Raw genomic sequence first — 23,246 nt, 5'->3', positions numbered from 1 at the left:
TTCGTTCTTCCCCCCAAAAAATATAGTCTGGCCCCTCACAAGGTCTGAGGGACAGTGGACCGGCCCCCTGCTGAAAAAGTTTGCTGACCCCTGTATTAGATGGTCAGTGCTACATTAGTTCTGAAAACAGTAGAAAGGAAGAAAGGAAGGAAAAAAGAACAGAGGGAGATATAGAGAGGGAGAGATTAATTCACAAAGCTGTCTAACTTTTAAAACCTTGTAGGAGTCAGCAAAATGAAACATGAAAATGTGAGGCCAGCAATAGAATAGGCTGCCTACTGAAATTAAAGGGCTGCTCCAAAGTCTGCAGAAATACTGTTATTTCAGCTTTAAAGGAGAACATGTCATACTTACAGCTGCCACTGCTTCCGCTACTCCAGTCAGCACAGCTGGTCGGAGAGAGTGCAGCAGGATCTTGGCCTCCAGCAGCACAAAGAGGAGTAAAGTGGCACAGTTTTCTGGTCCAAGATTCATGAGCAGAGTGCTGAAGTTTGCTCCACTAGAATGCGATCAGAAGATTCAGAAGCGCAACGTTCGTTATTCGTCATTATACAGCTACCAACAGAACGCATCGTGCTGGACAGCGACGCAAGTCAGTTCTGTCCTTTCCCAGGGCAAGTTTCTGGTTGTGCTGTGGCAGCTCAAGTTATACCCTATGTGAGGCAAGGATGTACTGCCAGATAGACCAATTTCGCCCATCCCCACCCCAAATCACCCTGCTACACCGGGCAGTGGAAGCTTTTGTTAAATGTATGACAGGATTTTATAGTGGAGGCTAGTAAAGGGTAAAGGGACCCCTGACCATTAGGTCCAGTCGTGACCGACTCTGGGGTTGCGGCGCTCATCTCGCTTTATTGGCCGAGGGAGCCGGTGTACAGCTTCTGGGTCATGTGGCCAGCATGACTAAGCCGCTTCTGGCGAACCAGAGCAGCGCACGGAAACGCCGTTTACCTTCCTGCTGGAGCGGTTCCTATTTATCTACTTGCACTTTGATGTGCTTTCGAACTGCTAGGTTGGCAGGAGCAGGGACCGAGCAACGGGAGCTCACCCCATCACGGGGATTCGACCCGCGGACCTTCTGATCGGCAAGTCTTAGGCTCTGTGGTTTAACCCACAGCGCCACCCGCATCCATAGTGGAGGCTAGGGGCAGACAATATCTGGTTTTCAACTTTGTGACATATCGCCAGCTGAACATTGTGGTACACCAATATATCACAATATCTGAAATAAGGATGGAGCTATGTTGGGGCACTGGCTGCCTTCACGGTTTTCCCCACATTGTGATTTTTGCATAACACACACACACACATCACAATTTGTGATATATTGCCAGGTCAAAAATTACAAAACTGCTACCATGATATGGACTTCAAACTGGTTTGGAGCAATATATCAATACATCACCCAACCCTAGTAAGTCGCTGTCCACTGGTAAAGGGGAAAATGATTTCCCAGTACAGTGGTACCTCAGTTTTCAAACGTAATTTGTTCCGGAAGACCGTTTGAGTTCTGAAACGTTCAAAAGCAGAAAACCCAATAGCTGACAGCTAGGCCTCAGGATCTTGCACTCAGCGGAAGCTGCGTGGCATGTTCGACTTCACAGGCGTGTTTGAAAACCGAAGCATTTACTTCTGGGTTTACGGCATTCGAAAAATGAAATGTTCATCAACGGAGACATTCAAAACCGAGATACCACTGTAGTGTGGGCCACTGTTGTTTACTGTGAGGGAAGCAAGAGCGAAGCACAGCAAGGCACTCATCTCGCTTTATTGGCCGAGGGAGCCGGTGTACAGCTTCCGGGTCATGTGGCCAGCATGACTAAGCCACTTCTGGGAAACCACAGCAGTGCACAGAAACGCCGTTTACCTTCCCGCCGGAGTGGTACCTATTTATCTACTTGCACTTTGACGTGCTTTCGAACTGCTAGGTTGGCAGGAGCAGCGACCAAGCAACGGGAGCTCACCCCGTCGTGGGGATTCGAACTGCTGACCTTCTGATCGGCAAGTCCTAGGCTCTGTGGTTTAACCCACAGCGCCACCCGTGTCCCATGATGCACATATAGCAAGTTAATAAATAGATAAATACGCGTGCACACACACACACACAGTATCTTCAAACATTTGTTCGCTTTTCAGAGTTATCAACTATCATTACCTGAGTGGCAAGGGCGTAGCAACCGGTTGCGACAGTATTAACGTATCATGCGCAGAGAGCTGTAAAACGACAAATGCACAAATATTAGTGAGCCGACAGAAAACTCATGTAAGCATTCTAATCAACCATGTGTGAGGCATGTGCGTCACACGGTATTGTAGGATCGGGAAGACCCTGGGAGGCGTCCAACACACTTGCTGTGGCAGCAGAAGGAGGAGCTTACCGTATTTTTTGCTCTGTAGGACGCACTTTTTCCCCTCCAAAAATTAAGGGGAAATGTGAGTGCGTCCTATGGAGCGAATGCAGGCTGCGCCGCTAAGCCCAAAGGCAGAACAGGGAGACGGAGCGCTGCGGAGCGCTCCGTCTCGCTGTGGAGCGCTCTGTCTCGCTGTTCTAGCTTGGGGATGGCTGCGCACAAAGCCTCTCAAGGGCAGCGGGGTGCCTTCACCCTGCTGTCCTGCAGAGGCTAGCAAGGCTGTTCTAGCTTGGGGATTGCTGCGCGCAAAGCCTCTGTAGTGCAGCGGGGCGCTGCGCTCCAAAGGCTTCAGGGATCTTTGAGGCTGGCGGTGGGGGAAAGCAGCACTTCCCCCCACCGCCAGCCCCACAAGCTAGGTTGAATGCACCTTGAACGCACCTTGTTTTAGAGGGGGAGAACAAGAAAAAAAAAATTCCCTATTCTCCCCCTCCTATTGTCCGGTGCGTCCTATAGAGCGAAAAATACGGTAGATTGCGGAACAGAAATTTTCCTCTCTCTGTGTGCTGTCTAAATTGTTTTTGGGGTTCCCCCCACCCTCCAGAGCAGGTTGGGGAGGGTGCAGAGCAAGAATGGCGAGAAGAAAATGGGAAAGTTACGTTGCACAAATGGAAAAGCCTTGCGCTAATGGATTAAGTATATTATATACTGTCCCCTGTTTGCTATATCATTTACACCTCAGGCTGCTTATTGAGATTAACTTTTGTGGGTAGCTCAGTTGGTTAGAGCAAGGTGCTGTTAATGCCAAGGTCGTATGTTCGATCCAGTGCCAGATTTACGTACAGTGGTACCTCGGGTTACATACGCTTCAGGTTACAGACTCCGCTAACCCAGAAACAGCGCTTCAGGTTAAGAAGTTCGCTTCAGGATGAGAACAGAAATTGTTCTCCTGCAGCACGGCAGCAGCAGGAGGCCCCATTAGCTAAAGTGGTGCTTCAGGTTAAGAACAGTTTCAGGTTAAGTACGGACCACCGGAACGAATTAAGTACTTAACCCGAGGTACCACTGTATAAGCTAAACAAGCTGTAGCTTAGGGCCCCACTCCCTTGGGGCCCCAAAAAAATTTAAAGGAAAAAAACCTGGATGTACATTTCCAAAATATAAGATAAAAAACAAATACAGTGGTACCTCTGGATACGAACGGGATCAGTTCCAGAGCCCTGTTCGCATCCTGAAGCGAACGCAACCCGCGTCTGCTCGTGCCGCGATTCGCCGCTTCCACGCATGACGTCATTTTGACCGTCTGCGCATGCGTGAGTGGCGAAACCCGGAAGTAACACGTTCCATTACTTCCAGGTTGCCGTGGAGCACAACCCGAAAGTGCTCAACCTGAAGCAACTTCAACCCAAGGTATGACTGTAAAATAAAACCTACATAGAGCTTAATAATTATTTCACTATTGATATACTTCTTCTTAATTGTATTTCACTATTAATACACTTCTTCTTAATTGTATGTCAGTTCAACAATTACTTTGATAAAGTACATATTTTGTTATGTGCAAATGCCTTTAGATACCTATGAGGTCCATAAATTAGCATATATTCAACACAAAAAAACAGCGACAATTTGTTGTTGACAAAGGACAGCTGGACGTAGAAAGGGCCCCATTACCTTCAGGAGCTGAGGGCCTCATCCAACCTAAATTTGGCCCTGGTTCAATCCCCATATGGGACAGTCCCTTCCAACTGTATGATTCTACGTAATACAAAGCAATTCAACACGGAAGTCCCACCAGCGCTACAATACTAAGCAGCATTCCTAGGGCGCTCAAAGTATTTAACTTACTTACCTGCACAAGAATTCTTGGTCTTTGGGGAGAAGGGAAAGGTATGTTGTGCATAAAGTGGGATATGTGCCTGCAAAGACAATTATAGATATTTGTCATCTCAAAACCATCAAGTCTGAATTTAAAGCACACTCACTATTTTAAAAAGGATTTTAAAAAAATATCGAATGTAAACATGCCTAAAGAATTTAGTAGCCACGTTCATAGCGCAACTGAAATTTCACAGTTTCTAAATGATGCAAAGAGGAGCACTTCTTTCAAACCAATAAAGGTAAATTCACCTTTCCAGTTCAGAGGCTTATTTAAGCTGCTAAACGTCAGCACTTAAAGAGTTAAGCACTTGCATAAATACTATATTTTTTGCTCTATAAGACTCACTTTTTCCCACCTAAAAGGTAAAGGGAAATGTGTGTGCGTCTTATGGAGTGAATACAGGCTGCGCAGCTATCACAGAAGCCAGAACAGCAAGAGGGATTGCTGCTTTCACTGCGCAGCGATCCCTCTTGCTGTTCTGGCTTCTGAGATTCAGAATATTTTTTTCTTGTTTTCCTCCTCCAAAAACTAGGTGTGCCTTGTGGTCTGGTGCGTCTTATAGAGCGAAAAATACGGTACTTAGGAAAGATCAAGAAATCCCAAAAGGGTCTTGCTAGATCAAGAGAACTTGCTTTCCTTTGGTCGTGTGCTTAGTGAAAAGAATGAGACCACTAATAATTGTTCAGTATTCAGGTAGGTAGCCGTGTTGGTCTGATGCAGTCAAAATTAAAAATTAAAAATTGCCCAGTAGGTCTATAAGGTGCTACTGAACAATTTTTTATTTTTATTTTATTTTTATTTCAAATTGTTCAGCATGTCACTGGGATCTGCAAGTGAAAGTCAAGTGTGGCAGGACTACTTGCTAGGAGCTTCCAAGTTCTGAAAGATGACACTCAAAGACGACAACAAGAAAGGAATCAACAAACCATCTCAGAAGACAGTGCGGATAAAAATGACCACATGCAGGGAAATAAGCAGAAAACAGGTATATTCAGGAAAGTATACAGAGAGAAGAGGAAAGGTGGATTTGGCAACGCTTTTGCAACTGTCTGTATTTTTTAATTTAAAAAGGGCACATCTGAACTCAGTTTAATAGAAATCACTAATGTTTAGCTTTCAGTTTTTTAAGATATATTTTGATGCAATAATCCTGGTCATTTTGATGTCATTATGGTGCTTAAAAGGTTGCTGCTTCCTTCCTGTCCTATCCTTCAAATTAAAAAAATGTCCCAAAATTGACTTCATATACTTACAGCTGCATGACCCAAACAGATTGCCTATCACTGTGAGTGTGGCTTGATGTTATTTAAGTTAAAAAACTCAAACAGCCTAAACCCACCCAAATATATTTTGCCGTGCTATCCTAATGTTTCTCAGTCTTTGATCGTTGCTGCCAGGGAGAGGTTTGCTGCCCTAAGTATTGGCTTTCAGGATAACAATATTATTCAGCTCCCGTACCACTAAGGAATGTGAAACTGTTAATACTAAATGTCAGTAACACATCTGTCTATGTGATCCATAAAAAACCCAAACATACCCACTGGAAATTTCCTGATTTCACATTCGATATCCATCAATATGATGGCAAATGATTCCAGGCATCTGAGTAACCAGTTACCGTATTTTTTGCTCTATAAGATTCACTTTTTCCCTCCTAAAAAGTAAGGGGAAATGTGTGTGCATCTTATGGAGCGAATGAAGGCTGCGCAGCTATTCCAGAAGCCAGAACAGCAAGAGGGATTGCTGCTTTCACTGCGCAGCAATCCCTCTTGCTGTTCTGGCCTCTGAGATTCAGAATATTTTTTTTCTTGTTTTCCTCCTCCAAAAACCAGGTGCTTCTTGTGGTCTGGTGCGTCTTATAGAGCGAAAAATATGGTAGGTCTGCAACTCTACCCGGAGAATCAAAACCTATATATTGTTCATTTGCATGTTCAGAATTATCCCTTGAAACAACACTTGAGACTAAGGTAATAAAAGAATTTTCCTCCTTGCTTAGAACATGGATTGCAGATACAGTGGTGCCTCACAAGACGAAATTAATCCGTTCCGTGAGGCTCTTCGTATAGCGGTTTTTTCATCTTGCGAAGCAAGCCCATTGACAGCTTAGCGGATTAGCGCTATTAGCGGTTTAGCGGCTTTTAGCGATCAGCTGTTAAGCGGCTTAGCAAAAGGGGGAAAAGGGGGGGAACCCGCAGGAACTCGCAAGACATTTTCGTCTTGCGAAGCAAGCCCATAGGGAAATTCGTTTTGCGAAGCGCCTCCAAAACGGAAAACCCTTTCGTCTAGCGGGTTTTCCGTCTTGCAAGGCGTTCGTCTTGCGGGGCACCACTGTAGTTTGTGCTTCCTGTAACAGCCATCTTCGCACCTGAAAATATTACTGCTCAAGAGTAAGCCTAAGAGCTGATTTAAGCATAGCTGGAAAATAGCTCTGATTTAATTAAGATTGGAGTATGACTTCCTTTGATCTCAAGCCCCTTAGTGCACAAGAAATTGTAAATGCAAGGCTTTTAACACCTTCTCTTTTGTTTGTTTCAGGAGAGCTGCATAGTATTCCTACTGAAACCTCTATCAGCACACACACACACACACACACACAGAAACACACAAACTTTCTGAATAAATCACTTTGGCAAACTATTCTGCTGGCACATACCTCACTTTGACAAATAGTTTTTTATCTTTTCCTATGACCAATGTTATAACTGTGATGAATAAAATCATTCCAAAGTACATGCAGTTGCCAGATTCAGCACAGGAGAAAGTTCTGAGATTTTAATTTAAAACAATTCAGGGTGCTTTTCTGCAGGACTTAAGAAAAGCTGTACCTGCCAGAGTCCCCACCGCACAGTAATATTAAAGGCACTAAATATTTATTCTATACATAATCAGGCAACCTTAACAAACTTGCATTTTATTTAATGATTCTTTTAATTTTTATTTATGGTTTTCCAAAATGCAAGCGTATCTTGCGTACCTTGGATTCTGAAGTATTTGTATGTTATATTTTTGACAAGAAGAACCTATTAGCCCATCTTGCCTCCTAGTTTCAGGTAACCAATGGAGAACCATTGTTCATTTGTCCATATTACATTATTATTTTGTACTATATCCTATTTCTTTTTTTCAATTCAATAGTCATCTTAGAAGGTCAATCCATAACTATCTGATATCAGGAATCACAAGACAGAGAAACCAGCAGGAGAACACTTCAGTCTCCCAGGACATTCTATACAAAATCTCAAAGTAGCTGTCTTATTACAAAAGAATTTCAGAAATAGACTGGAAAGAGAAGTTGCTGAATTGCAACTCATTACCAAACTTAAAACCATGGAGAGACCTGGTCTGAACAGAGACATTGGATTCTTATCTCATTATACATGATGAAGCTATTTTTGGCCATCTCACCCCTTGCTTTTTCCTGTAAGACTAAATGCAGTCATTAACAGTCATCAACAGGTCTACCACATCTATCAGCCAATCACCCATTCCCACCACCCTTCTGAGTAACACCCCTCCCCACCCTCTCACTATATATAAAGGTCTAGTGACTTCTGTTTCAGTGTATCTGAAGAAGTGTGCATGCACACGAAAGCTCATACCAAGAACAAACTTAGTTGGTCTCTAAGGTGCTACTGGAAGGAATTTTTAATTTTTTTTTTATTTTGTTATCCCTGTGTAGCTAGTGGATTCTTTGAGTGGTACTGGTTGCTTATGTAATGAATAAAACAATGACAAGTATTAATAAATTTGCCTGAGTGCTTGTTTTTGTGCAGGGGTTTTTATTTCTTTTCCTTTTTGCAATTTTAGTCTGAGTTATCTTTTCCATTAAGGTTGTGTACGAAATCCTTTGCATCCATTGTTACAGAGCAAGATTGCTTTCCAGTGGCAGGCTACTGTTTGGCATGCTGCCACAAACAGAAAGGCGACCAGTTCTGTAGGTTTCAAATCTGCCTGATAATTATTCTCATCTTAAAGGAAATGTATTCCCTGCACTGAGTCTGAGACAGAGGCCACAGTTTAGTGACAGTACATAGGTTTTGCATACAAAAGGTCCCAGAATGAAGCTCCATTTAAAAGGAAATAGGTAAGGATAATCTCAGGCAGCTGAGGCTGTATGCCAATCAGGTGATAATTCAGATAATTCGGACAACAACTTCTACCAGCTCCATGAAAAAATTCAATCAAAAAACAACTGGGGGGTACTAGGTTGGGGAAGGCTGGACACTGGAAAACTGGTGCCAGCACAAGTCAGCAGCAATGGACCAGATGGGCCAAGCAAAATACAGTATCCTACCGTATTTTTCGCTGTATAAGACGCAACCGACCATAAGACGCACATAGTTTTTAGAGGAGGAAAACAAGAAACAAGAAAGAAATGCAAAGCCTCTTGAGTGAAGAGGCAGGGGCGCTCCGGCTGTGCTCAAGAGGCTTCGGGAGGCTATCGCTGAAGCCAGGAGAGCAAGAGGGATCGGTGTGCACCAATCCCTCTTGCTCTCCTGGCTTCAGTGATAGCTGCGCAGCCTGCATTCGCTCCATAAGACGCACACACATTTCCCCTTACTTTTTAGGAGGGGAAAAGTGCGTCTTATAGAGCGAAACATATGGTAAGTCATCTTTGTCTTACAACTCAATTTTGCGTACAACTGTTTGAAAAACAGAGACATCACCTTGCCAACAAAGGCCCATATAGTTAAAGCTATGGTTTTCCCAGTAGTGACGTATGGAAGTGAGAGCTGGACCATAAAGAAGGCTGATCGCCAAAGAATTGATGCTTTTGAATTATGGTGCTGGAGGAGACTTTTGAGAGTCTGCAAGAACTGGACTGCAAGAAGATCAAACCGATCCATTCTGAAGGAAATCATCCCTGAGCACTCAGTGGAAGGACAGATCCTGAAGCTGAGGCTCCAAGACTTTGGCCACCTCTTGAGAAGACTCCCTGGAAAAGACCCTGATGTTGGGAAAGATGGAGGGCACAAGGAGAAGGGGACGACAGAGGACGAGAGGGTTGGACAGTGTTCTTGAAGCTACCAGCATGAGTTTGACCAAACTGCGGGAGGCGGTGGAAGATGGGAGGGCCGGGCGTGCTCTGGTCCATGGGGTCACGAAGAGTCGGAAACAACTGAACAGCAACAATTTGAAAAACACTCCACACATATCAAATCAAACTTATTTCAAAACAAGCATGATTAACCTTAAGATTACTGAGGCTTACCCTCATCAAGAATATATGGAATTGCAGGCTCAGAGATCCATTATATTATGGCCCTTTGGATTGAGCAAAATGGCTCTCAAATTCTTTTTCTGTATGCTAGGTTCAAAATGGCACCATAACCAAGGCTTCCTTGATGGCCGCTTTATAATTATAGGTCTTGCAGAGAATATTCTGAAAGTACTTGAGGAGCCTTTTGGTTTGGACCAAATATTGGCGGTTTTGACAGCACAATCCAATATAGTTTTACTCAGAAGTTAAGTATCACAGAGTTCAATGAGACTCCCAGGTAAAGGTGCTGAATATTACAAACTTAGTTCATCAGATAATATCCCGCTACTTAGCAGTGAGGGCAGGAACTGGATGTGAAAAGGAGAAACACTTTGTTGAAGGTTTCAGCTCTACTTTGATAACAAAAGAAAAACTGTCTTGAAAACTTCAATGAAAACAATTATCTCAAGCAGCAGTAACTGAACACTTTTGGTTCTTGTTGCTTAAAGTGGCAAAGGAGCTTATGAATTTAAAGGCTTCTGTTTACCCCCAAACAGCAACAAAATTCTCTTCATTTGCACATTACTCATTTTAAATATAGAAGGAAGCTCACTATCTTCTTTTTTTTACCTTTTAAATTACTTTCTTGAACTTAAAAAAAGTAACACAAAATCAAAATTATCCATAACAAATAAACATCAAAGAATCATCAATATCTATTATACCTTAACTCAGTTGTCTTCTAGTTCCATTGACTTCCCATCAATTCCATCTAGCTTTAAATTTATATTTATCTAGCACACTGTTTGTGTCTGTTTTAAATAATTGCTTAGCCAAGATATTGTACTTTCTTAAACCTGTTCGGTGTATAACAGAAGCTATTCAAAGGCTGCCACGGATTTTATATTGTCACAAACTTTTATGTAACTTTTAAATAAACCCCATTTGTTGAAAAATACTATCAGTGGTTCTGTTGTCACGCAGATATAAACAAACATGGTTATCACCCAGGAGAAAGAGGGCAGTGCCATTCTTGCGTCTAAACTTTTCTCTCTCAGTTTCCGAGCCACCGTGTGCTCGGATTCTGCATCACTGAGCTCCTGATGAACTGTAATGGAAAGAAACTAATGGCAGGAATGTTTCTCTTCCGTGCTGTTTCCAAATCAGGGGCTCATAAAATGGGTAAAGCAAGGCTGGGCGATGACTAGAGCACAAGGGGTGAAAGATGTCCTGTGAAGTTGACCAAGTGCGAGAGGAATCATGGCGAGGCCTCCATCACACCCTCAAGGTGACACCCAATGCGGTTTCTTTGCACTGTCTGTTAACATCTTCTCCAAGGCGTGACATTTGGGACCCTATGAAGCCCACTGGTGGTGGCAGTTGATAAACAGATGACAATTCTAAATTCACTGCAGCCTCCCACCTGAAACTCATATACCGTACTTTTCCATGTATAAGACGAGAGTTTTTTTACTGTAAAATAATGTTAAAAATTGGGGGTCATCTTATATACACGGATAGTGCAGAGGTGGGGAGATGGGCTACTGGTTGCAGCCGCAAGCAGGAGCTTGTCAGCGGTGATTGGTGGATGCGGCAAGGGCTGCTGTGGATTGGCTATTGCTGCGGCAATTGGGCGTGCGATTGCAGGCTGCTGTTGGCAAACAGGCAGACACTAGGTGGCTTTGGTGACGCTTGTGATTTGTAGCGTTTGTCAGTTGAGTTAGTGATTTTTGGCATTCCCCCCCCCCAATAAAGCTCAATAGCTGTGGGCCATCTCCCCCCATTTTCTTAAATTGGAGTCCCCAAAAATAGGGGTTGTCTTATATATGGGGGAGTGTTAAACACAGAAAAATACGGTACACGTTTGTTGCACTTGTAGAACTAACAGGACAGCATTCGTAGTCCAGAGAATGAAGCACTGCTATTGCCATGCCTATTATGGTAATAATAACTTAGTTGGTGACGCCAGCTTCTGGCCTGTTCTTCTGACCTTTTAACACAAAGCTGACAGGAAACGGAAATGGCATGAGGCCACATACCAGCAGGTTTTGTTTCTTCCCTAACAGCACACCAATGCACAGCGGGATGCAACAGGAGTTCTTCTCCAACTCTGCTGCTTTCACTTGGAGATCTTCAAGCATGCAATAGTATAAAAGGTAAAGGTAAAGGGACCCCTGACCATTAGGTCCAGTCGTGGCCGACTCTGGGGTTGTGGCGCTCATCTTGCTTTATTGGCCGAGGGAGCCGGCGTACAGCTTCCGGGTCATGTGGCCAGCAGGACTAAGCTGCTTCTGGTGAACCAGAGCAGTGCACGAAACGCCGTTTACCTTCCTGCCGGAGCACTGCCTATTTATCTACTTGCAACTTTACATGCTTTCAAACTGCTAGGTTGGCAGGGGCAGGGATCGAGCAACAGGAGCTCACCCCGTAGCGGGGATTCAAACCACCAACCTTCCGATCGGCAAGTCCAAGAGGCTCAGTGGTTTAGACCACAGCGCCACCTGCGTCCCTATAACCAGCTCCTATTTTGTGCCATCCCTATCCTACAGAAACTTCTACTCACATGCAGCACAAGAGACAAAATAAAACCCAGATGTCTTTTCAGTGTGCAATGGCTTGGCAGTGGAAAACCACAGCAGTAATTCACAGCATGCACCACAGCTTAGCAATAAGAATACCAGAATGAGCAAAAGCCGTGAAAACAAGGAGCAGACTTGGAAGACTTCCTACTTACTTTTCAATGGGAAGAGGATGCGGTCCAGACACGGAAAGCTTATAGATGAACATGAGGAATTTTCGGAAGGCTTCAAAGAAAGGCCAGTGTGACAGAAGGCAGATGCACTTGTTGGAATTTATGGATTTTGAGGTAACCACTTTTCTCTCGACAGCTGTCAGGAGGCCCAGCTGCATGTGCTGCTTTTCCGACAGCAGCTCTCGCGAATAAGGCTCGTAAAACTGGATAGCAGCACCGTACACCTATAGGAGGAGAGGAAGAGCCCCGTAAATAATTACCTCCAGCAACTGGAGGAGAAGGGAGTTATCTTGAATCTCTAAACATGGAAAGAAAGAGATATTCTTCTATTCGCCCACTCCCAAGATTGCTAGAATACACGATTTAGGTAAAGCTCAAAGTGTGATACAACAGTGCTATAGGACCCCAAACTGAAATCAGTAGCTGGTATCCCAAGTTTCAGGGAACCAGGCAATTATTAGGGCCCATTAACATTGAGAGAAGGGAAGTTACAGGGAACCAGGCAGAGGGTCTTCTCGGTAGTGGCACCTGCCCTATGGAACACCCCACCTTCAGATGTCAAGGAAATAACTACAGTCATAACTCTTCTTACATTTGCTTCAGGTTAAATCTATTCAGGTTGTGTCCTGCGGCGACCTGGAAGTACCAGAAAGGGTTACTTCCGGGTTTCGCCACTCGCGCACACTCAAAATGACATCACGCGCATGCGCAGAAGCAGTGAATCACGACCCGCGCACACGCAGACGTGGGTTGCATTCTGCTCATGTTTCAAATGAGGCTCCAGAACAGATCCTGTTCGCAACCAGAGGTACCACTGTATTTGACTTTTAGAAGACATCTGAAGGCAGCCCTGTTTAGGGAAGTTTTTTTTAATATTTGATGGTTTACTGTGCTTAATGCTTTTAATTTGTTTGAAGCTGCCTAGAGTGGCTGGAGAAACCCAGTCAGGTGAGCAGCATATTATTATTAACAACAACAACAACACCATCACCATTTCTGGAGTAAAATATTATCTACCATGTATATTAAACCGGGATGCAATACGACAATTTTACAGGTCAAGGAACTATGCAGGTTTGGCTTTGATATACAAAAAAGAAAGGAAAACAGAAGATTCTAACTGACATATGAAAACAGAATGCTATGGTTCTCAAGACATACCTTTTCTGCACTTGAGGCAGTCAGAACAAATGTTGAGAATACAGGCAGCGGGTATTTGGTTTGAGGGTCCCAGCATTCAATGGTAGCCCCCATTGGAAGACAGAAGAGAGGTACAGATTCTGATAAGGGGAATGACTCATAGTCATCTTCTGGGTATCTGAATATCAAGCCTTTCCAAAGGGAAAACAATGAGATACAAGCATGTTTCGCGTTATCTTACTCTGTATGGAGATAACAGAATATACGTATAGAGCAATGTTAAATGGCCATGGTCATGTGTTCGAGCCTCATTCTGGGCGAAAGATTCCTGAATTGCAGAGGGTTGCAAGAGATGAGCCTCATTGTCCAACTCCACAATTCTATGATTCTCCCACATTTGAAGGACATTCATCTTAGCCAGGGATGGGGGCACAAAAATGGGACAGGGGTCCTTATCTTTTTTGCTTCACCAACTCCAGGCAGGCTGAGGGGCAGGAGGGTCAAACCTTTTGGGGGATCTACAGGGTTTGGGATCCAAAAGATTGCAATTCTCCTGCTCCTCACCTGAAGTGCCCTGTTTTGAAGCCAGGCAACGCCAACTGATGGAAGGAGAACCAACAGCTGGAGCTTATAGCCCATCTAAGCTGAAGCCTCTCCAGAATCGAAACCCACCAGTACCACCAGCGCTCTTTTCTGCCAGCAGAGAAGACACCATAAATCACCTTACCCCATCACCAGTGATCAGCACCAGGGAGTTAAGGGTTGCACTCACAAAGGAAGAAAAAACCTGGATAAGGCTGTATGGTATCAGGAGCAAAAACCCATGACTAACGTGATTGGAAAGCATGTTGCAAAACAAAATTCAAAACCATTATGGGTTTTTTTTAAAAAACAACCATTTAGGCAGCCATGTATCATGAACTTCTGCTTCTAAGGGAAAATTTGGCTTTAAGCCATAAGGGAGGCTGCATAAAAGTTCCAAGCAACGATTGGATCACCTTGGATCAAATCTATATTTCCAGGTGTCTTAAGAAAGCTGCAGAGATAGAGCAGGATAGTACGCACCCTGGAAATGATCTCTTTCAGCTTCTGCCTTCTGGAAGAAGGTACAGGGTTATAAAGACTAGGACTAGCAGCCTGAGAAACAGCTTCAATCCAAATACAATTTTGGTTTTAAACACAGTGTAAGGTAGTCTCTATGGGAGTATATTGTATTTAATTATGGGATATCAGAGTTTTTAGGGGGTTAACCAGGCTGGGATAGCTGAGATAGCAGGCGTGTTGGTTTTTGAATGTCTGGTGTAGATTTTTTCAATTTCATTGTTCTGTATGGGACAATGACAATAAAGATTATCGTATCGTATCGCTTGTGCCATTCAAAATGGTTACGTTATAAATTCGCCCCAAAGGAAAAAGCCAACACCTCTATGATCAGTGCCTTTTGCTACGGCATGCTGGAACATTAAAAAACAAGCTATTGCGTTTGCCCATTTGCCTTAAGGAGTCAGAATGGTTGCACTAGCCGAACCTCTGGAATGGATGAGCAGGGAGGAAAAAGTCCTGTTGCATCTGCTGGCTCAGTGCTAACTGTCCAACGATTCCATGCCGACAGGCCCATTCACCTTACCCCATGCTTCTCATGTTGTTATTTTGTAAGGAACTCTTGGGCTAAGAGCAACATCTTGGGGCAATAAACAGAGTTTCCCCAGTTATTCCTGGCTGCTGCTCCTTCACAGAACTGTGAACACACTTTCAAGCTTCTCCATCCATAGTCCTTTCTGGCTTTACAATTTCTAATTCATTTATTTTGCAGATTCTGCAAAATTCGCTTCGGTTGAAATGAAATCCAGTGGGTCGAATAGTGTTCTGGAAAGACCCGGGTTCAAATCTTCACTCGAGGTGATGAAAGGAATAAAAGGGGGCAGGGCGCAATGAGAAACCCACGTACACTGCTCTGAGTTCAGTGGAGGAAGGATGGCAGAATACAAAGAACAATGTATAATCAAACGTCTTTATTCAATGAAGTGGATGGTGTTTAAGGTGGAGTAGTGGAAGCTCTTTGGCATCAAGAAATCCCAGCCGGCAAATTTAGTAAGCGGCAAAGTAATTTAAAGTAAATTTAAGGTAAAGGTTCCTTTGACCGTTAGGTCCAGTTGCGGACGACTCTGGGGTTGCGCGCTCATCTCGCTCTACAGGCCAAAGGAACCAGCGTTTGTCCGCAGACAGCTTCCGGGTCATGTGACCAGCATGACTAAGGCGCTTCTGGCGAAACCAGAGCAGCTCACGGAAATGCCGTTTACCTTCCCGCCAGAGCGGTACCTATTTATCTACTTGCACTTGACATGCTTTCAAACTGCTAGGTTGGCAGGAGCAGGGACCAAACAATGTGAGCTCACCCCATCACATGGATTCAAACAGCTGACCTTCTGATTGGCAAGCCCTTGGCTCTGTGGTTTAGACCACAGCGCCACCTGCATCCCAAAGTAAATTTAAATCAGTGCTAATATTATCTGCAGTATATGGAAATAAATAACTTACCAGCTTTGTATGCAATGGAGTTTGAAGCTGGAACGGACTTCTTGTAACACAGGTATACACTGGAACCCCACTGCGAAGGCACCAAAAATTAGATCATCACCAAAATCAGTGTGTGGGAGAAAGAGAAAGCACCACACATCACGGGAGAATGCCTTGCCTTTCAAAACCCTCCCAGAGCCAATTGCATACCAATATATATATATACACACACACACCCCGCCCTCCCCAGCCAGAGCCAGGCCCAGGGCGGCTAACACCAATAAAATTCAGAGTAAAAACATAATAGGGGGAAACGGGGGGCGGGGGGGCGGGACCTAATTTAAAATACAATTTAAAATGCAGCCTCATTTTAAAAGTAGCTGATAAATTAATACCATAAGGGAAGGGAAACATAAGGGTCAGACCGAGTCCAAACCGAAGGCCAGGCGGAACAGCTCTGTCTTGCAGGCCCTGCAGAAAGATGTCAAGTCCCGCAGGGCCCTAGTCTCAGAGCGTTCTACCACGTTGGGGCCAGTGCTGAAAATGCCCTGGCCCTAACTGAAACCAATCTAACCAATAATAATAATAATAATAATAATAATAATAATAATAATAATATTTATACCCCACCCATCTGGCTGGGACGGCTTCCAACAAAAGATTAAAAGTACATTAAAACATCAGTCATTAAAAACGTCCCTAAACAGGGCTGCCTTCACTCTGCTAGCACTTTCTTTCTACACTGAGGACCATCTCTACTTTTTCTTTTCTTTTTAGGACTTCCGGTTCAGCTGCGGACTAGGGCGGGCAGCGGAAACCGCTTGTCCTGGCCGCTGTGAGGGGCCTGGAAGGGAGCACGGGCAAAGCACATTCTCCAAACAGCCTGAAAGAAAACGTTCGGGTTCCGGAAGGAGCCGTCGGAGCTCCGAAATCAAGAGCAGACATACAGCGCGATCAAGACCCACAGCAAACTGCCTCAGGAGCCACCAATGAAGCAGCGGTTCCTCCAAAAATAAAAGAAATTTGGACCAATTTGACAAGGTAAAAAAAAAAAAATTAAGAAGAATAAACTAACTGGATCCACACCAGGGTGGTAAAGGTTTTCATTTTTTAAAAAAATCTTATTAATTTTTCACGAAGAAAAAAACTTTGCAAATGTTAACATAAACCATAAGTTACTTTATCAACTGACTTTCCTGTCCTCCCCTTTCATGGTTTCCATATTCACCTTTAAATGTTGCATATTTCGCCTATGCTATTCAATACATTCAATTTACCCTATTTAGAACGGCCTCTGCTTATGAAAATAGACACGTAAAGTATCTCAGCATAGTGTTTTATCTCTTCCCGCTTCACTCCTGATCTGTATATTTGTGGTAAAAAGGGAAGGGAAGACTAGTTCTGCTCTGTCCTGTATGGTACAGTTTCAGGGACTCAGACAAGTGCTAAAATTCAACCCCACACCAATATGTTCTAAACCGGATTCTACTGACCCTGTGCCTACACTTCAGTAGCGTTATCTGAAAAAATATTTTGAAAAGGCGTTTTACTTTCATGTATATCACCACAAACACAGCAATATATTTGTTTTTAAGGCACTGGGGACTTTTGCAACAGGCTTATAACTCACAAACGAAGAACGCCAACAGTAAAATCAACTTCTTTCACTTCCACTTTAATAGCTCGGCTGTTATTCATGACAAAAGTAAAAGCTACTTTTTATCATTGTAACACCAGCAGTCTTCCAAAGTTCAACTCTTCCCTCCTACCCTGTTCTTAAAAGAGAGAGAGAGCGAGAGAGCGTAGTTGGCTATCTCATAGATATGGATTCTGGCAGCAGAAGTGGAAGAAGGAAGAAATACAGAGCTGTGGAAAATGAAGTGACGCAAACTGTACTCAGAGTTAAGTACACTAGGTAAGAGTGCAATAAATACTTTATTATTATTATTATTATTATTATTATTAAAAAAAATTAGCAGAAGCAACAAGCTCCCAAAGCATTTCTGCCCCCTCACCCCATTACAAAGCCAAAGTTTCAGACGACAATGTATTAATCTCACCATGCCACAATTCAAATTCTTATCGACTTTGCAGAACGTATGAGGCGGGGTTTCTCCTTTGCTGGTTACAATGACGCAGATGTCGGTAACGGCCAAGGAGTTTTGGGGTCGCACCAGGGGAGCCCTCCGAAAGGTGATGAAGATTCGCTGGGAAGATGCCGAACTGTTGTTGACGTTCGCGCAACGGCCGTAGGGAGTAGCCTGGATCACCTCACAGCCTGGGATCAAGCGTTCCTTCCCTTCGTATAAAACTCTGCAAGCAGGAAGGAATAACAGACACAGGAACGTTTCACACACACAGTATGGAATTATTTGCCAGTGCACTATTATAGAATTATATACCCTTCTCAATAGGATCCCTTTCAAGCACAAATAATGATTCTCAAGGAATACTGAAAGAATTCCCACTGACTGTTGCTTTTCCGTGAAGACGTTTTTGCGAAGAGCATTGTAGAAACTAGAGATGGGCGATATGTGGCTTTAAACATAGTGATAGATCACTGGCTAAACATCGTAATTTTGCCTGCACCGGTTTTTGTGATTCGCTGCCCAGAGAGCTAAGCCGGCAGAGTTAATGGGGCTGCAGGAATTGAGAGTTGGCTTCATGGTTTTCCTCACATTTTGTGTGTGTGTGTGTGTGTGTGCGCGCGTGCTCATGTGCTATGCAAAAATCACATTATGATTTGCTATATATTGCCAGGCAAAAGAAAGATGAAACTGATATCACAATATGGATTTCACACCAGGATTTGGATGATACCGTATTTTTTGCTCTATTAGACGCACCGGATGATTGGACGCACCTAGTTTTTAGGGGAGGAAAACAAGAAATAAGAAAGGAACGCAAAGCATCCTGAGCTAAGAGCTAAGAGGGAGCGCTCCTCCATCTTTGCTCAGGAGGCTTTGCATTGATCCCTCTTGCCCTTCTGGCTTCAGTGAAAGCAAGCCCACTGGCTTTCCTCCAGCAAGAGCCACGCACTCTTTAAAGGGAGCGCGGCTCTTGGGGGCTTTTCTGGGAGGTGGGGGAAGGGCAGCCCTTCTCCCTCCTCGAGAAAAGCCCCCAAGAGCTGTGCACATGCTCCACGCGGCTCTTTAAAGGGAGTGCTGACAGAGCCTCCTCCCTGCATTCACTGCACAAGACGCACACACATTTCCCCTTACTTTTTAGCAGGGGAAAAGTGCATCTTATAGAGAGAAAAATACGGTATATCACCCAGCCCTAGCACACATCATGACCTAACACACATCACCAAAGTGCAGATTCTGATTGGCTTCCTGCAGCCAGTCGGAAGCCGCAGAAGCCCCATCGGACGTTCGGGTTCCAATAAACGTTCGCAAACCGGAACACTCACTTTGCGGCGTTCAGGAGCCAAAAAGTCCGAGTACCAAGGTGTCCGGGATGCAAGGTATGACTGCACTTGCATTCTTTCAAACACATACACTTTTGGATAGGACAGACTGTCAAGAGTTCCAATCCTGAAGGTCTTTTTTATTTTTTTTTAAAAAGCAAAACCACAATTTTATCTCCCACACTGATGCAACTCAACAACAGGTCCTTTTCCGAGCGTACGTTTCCGAGCACAATTCAAAGTGTTGGTGTTGACCTTTAAAGCCCTAAACAGCCTCAGCCCAGGATACCTGAAGGAGTGTTTCCACCCCATCATTCTGCCCAGACACTGAGGTCCAGCGCCGAGGGCCTTCTGGCGGTTCCCTCACTGTGAGAAGCAAAGCTACAGGGAGCCAGGCAGAGGGCCTTCTCGGTAGTGGCGCCCGCCCTGTGGAACGCCCTCCCATCAGATGTCAAAGAGATAAACAACTACCTGACATTCAGAAGACATCTTAAGGCAGCCCTGTTCAGGGAAGTTTTTAATGTGTGACATCTTAGTGTATTTTTTGTCTTTGTGGAAGCCGCCCAGAGTGGCTGGGGAAACCCAGCCAGATGGGCGGGGTACAAATAATAAATTATTATTATTATTTTCTGTTTTCACCGCAACACTGCTCACCCGATGTCCGTAAGAGGCGGCTTGTCCCTGCTTCTCTTGTAACACAGAAAGAGCTCCGGACTTTTGAGACTCCCATAGTTCAGGTTGGCCTGAAGTGCTGTGGGGGTTGCTTCGACACAGGTGTAGCCCTCGGGAACGGTTTCTCCCGCTGACTTGATGATGATAGCAAGATCTGTGATGGGAGCTTTGGGGCCAACCGACTTTGTTTCAGAGCGATTTACTTCTTGGTCCAAAAGCGTTGACGTATCTGTGAGTCCGGCCACTACGAAATAGTCCACCACTCTTGGGCCTTTATCCTCTAGCATAATTGTGCTGGGGAGATTCCTGCAAATGATGAATGGAAATCAGGTTAAGAACCATCTTTTTAAAAACAAAAACCAAACAAAAATGTAATAATTATTCCAGGCACACATGATTCTGAATGAAAATGGTAGGTCTCTTCTAATTGCATAGGTAAGAGAATAACAGGAGAGTCATTTATTACATGAATCAACCTTTAAGGCATGTTCACCATCCCAAAAGAACCTAGAGCATGAGTAGGCAAACTAAGGCCCAGGGGCCGGATCCGGCCCAATCGTCTTCTCAATCCAGCCCGCGGACAGTCCGGGAATCAGCGTGTTTTTACATGAGTAGAATGTGTCCTTTTATTTAAAATGCAGCTCTGGGTTATTTGTGGGGCATAGGAATTTGTTCTCCCCCCCCCTTCAAAATATAGTCTGGCCCCCCACAAGTTCTGAGGGACAGTGGACCAGCCCCCTGCTGAAAAGGTTTGCTGACCCCTCACCTAGAGGATGTTGATGGTGAGATTTCTGTCAGCAAGGGTGCCGGAATTCTGTCTCTTTTAATTTTATTCCCCCCCCCCAAAAAAAAAAATCCATATTCTGAAAGCATGCATTTTCATCTCTTTTGGTCAGCAAAACAAAAAAAAAAAGGTGGGGGGAGGAGGAAGAGAAGAATCAACCTGAACTTGTACATTAAGCTGAGTTACCGTATTTTTTGCTCTATAAGACTCACTTTAAGAGAGTCTTAAGTTATCAGATTGATGCTAGAGTCTCTTTAAGTAAGGGGAAATGTGTGTGCGTCTTATGGAGCGAATGCAGGCTGCGCAGCTATCCCAGAAGCCAGAACAGCAAGAGGGATTGCTACTTTCGCTGTGTAGCGATCCCTCTTGTTGTTCTGGCTTCTGAGATTCAGCATATTTTTTTTCTTGTTTTCCTCCTCCAAAAACTAGTTGCGTCTTATGGTCTGGTGCGTCTTATAGAGCGGAAAATACGGTACATGAATTCAGATCATTGGTCCATCTTGCTCAGAATCGAGATCACAGGCAAATATTTGCTTGGGGGTTGAACAACAGAGGAAAGGGTTAAGAAACCTTTTGTGCTCTGACACCTGAGGCTTCTTAACCCTTTCCACTGTTGTCAAAAAAGGTTATTTATGTATGCCATACCTGCAGCCCGTGTATTGTTAAGCCCAAAAATGGAAAATGAGCGAGGTCCAAACCAAAGAGGAATGGCAACTTAAACTGATGGAATATGCGCAGTTTGTGGATCTAACTTATAGAATAAGAGAATAAGCAGAACATTCTTTTAAAGGAGATTGGGAAATGTTTACTGAATATATGGGGGAAAATTGTGTACACTTGAAAACGTTGGCAGCATTAAGATAAATCCAACAGTGTAAATAAGTTTTGATGGAAGTAATAATGGAATAGTGAATGGTTTAGTTTATATAAAATATGCAGGGATTTATGCTACGCAAAATGAACCATGAAAAGAGAAGGGGGGAAGTCATTAATATTGTTTAAATGAATATTCTAAATTGTAAAAAGAAAAATAGTATGTGTGTGTGTGTAGAAAGAAACCTTTTGTGCTTCTTCTAACCCTTCAAATTGCAGCAGCACTTGTTTTAAAACCACATTAAAAATATGCACAATAATTTATGTAATTTGTTCTTCGGGCCTGAGACCAGAAGTCTCTTAACCGATTTGCGGTTAACCGCTTTGCCCTGTCCAACCATCCCCAAAACTGCTATGCTGCATAGAGGCTACTGTCAACTTTTAAACATAAATGAATCTGGAATTATTCTATTCCTTGTAGATTTATCCATGGTGTCTCAGAAAGGAGTCATCTGAAACTCTCAGAAATAAGTCTTCCCTAAAATCTACCATTCATCCCCGCTGCTCTTCTTCGTGATCTATACCTCTAATCTCAAAACCCCCTGTAATACTGCAAGTTATCAGATTGATGCTAGAGGCTCTTATGTAGCTCTTGTCCAAATCTATGACTGCTAATGCAAGAAGGGACTCGTCTGAACAATGATTTAGAAGAGCAAGCATCACATCAAATAAAGGAACTGTTAATGCAAGCAGCCTCTGTTCTAGGAAAGCCCTGATCTATAGGTAATGGAAAGGTAAAGGACCCCTGGTAGGTTAAGTCCAGTCAAAGGTGGCTATGGGGTTGCGGCACTCATCTCGCTTTCAGGCCGAGGGATCCGGTGTTTGTTCGCAGATAGCTTTCCGGGTCATGTGGCCAGCAGGACTAAACCACTTCTGGTGCAACGGGACACCGTGATGGAAACCAGAGCACATGGAAACGCCGTTTACCTTCCCGCAGCAGTGGTACCTATTTATGTACTTGCGCTGGTGTGCTTTTGAACTGCTAGGTTGGCAGGAGCTAGGACAGAGCAATGGGAGCTCACCCTGTCGCACGGGTTTGAACCGCCAACCTTCCTATCAGCAACCCCAAGAGGCTCTGGGGTTTAGACTACAGCACCACCCGTGTCCCTATTCCTGATATACAGACTGGGTTGTCACTGGCTTATTGCTCTCTTTCAAAACACTACAACCAGGGGACACCAAAGACTCAGCATGTTATAAAACTGAAGATTCCCTCCCACATTCAAACATACAACTGACTGTCAAGTTTTGTGAAGAAGAACAAGAGTTTGGATTTGATATCCCGCTTTATCACTACCTGAAGGAGTCTCAAAGTGGCTAACATTCTCCTTTTCCTTCCTCCCCCACAACAAACACTCTGTGAGGTGAGTGGGGCTGAGAGACTTCAGAGAAGTGTGACTACCCCAAGGTCACCCAGCAGCTGCATGTGGAGGAGCGGGGAAGCGAACCCGGTTCACCAGATTACGAGTCCACCACTCTTAACCACACTGGCTCCAGTGTGACATCAAAAGCAGCAACTCTTCTCTCAATTTATTCATCAAAAACTCCAGTAGGTTCAATTTATTCACCAAAAACTCCAATAGGTTCATAGCACTGGTAGAATTAACCGATCAAGCATCGTGCCAACATCTAGCAAGAGACAATTAAAACATTTCCCAGCCTTATTTTT

The 23,246-nt window shown here is 44.0% G+C and overlaps 1 protein-coding gene across 1 annotated transcript in view; it reads right to left on the bottom strand.

Annotated features, from left to right (window-relative positions):
- Nucleotides 1-23,246, bottom strand: part of DENND4C (DENN domain containing 4C) — a 92,989-nt gene that overhangs the window by 48,642 nt on the left and 21,101 nt on the right. The window contains exons 2-9 of the mRNA XM_079959098.1: nt 19,903-20,226; nt 17,900-18,152; nt 15,861-15,930; nt 13,344-13,513; nt 12,165-12,406; nt 4,201-4,267; nt 2,156-2,214; nt 355-499 (exon numbers count right to left, since the gene is read on the bottom strand). Coding sequence (XP_079815224.1) covers nt 355-499; nt 2,156-2,214; nt 4,201-4,267; nt 12,165-12,406; nt 13,344-13,513; nt 15,861-15,930; nt 17,900-18,152; nt 19,903-20,207 — 1,311 coding nt within the window. The 5' untranslated portion in view covers nt 20,208-20,226. The remainder of the gene's footprint in view (nt 1-354; nt 500-2,155; nt 2,215-4,200; nt 4,268-12,164; nt 12,407-13,343; nt 13,514-15,860; nt 15,931-17,899; nt 18,153-19,902; nt 20,227-23,246) is intronic.

Source organism: Podarcis cretensis, assembly GCF_951804945.1.
Source record: "Podarcis cretensis genome assembly, chromosome: 17".
In the NCBI taxonomy this organism is placed as follows: Eukaryota; Metazoa; Chordata; class Lepidosauria; order Squamata; family Lacertidae; genus Podarcis; species Podarcis cretensis.
The sequence above is the reverse complement of the archived record's forward strand: the minus strand, read 5'-3'. Positions and strand labels throughout refer to the sequence as shown.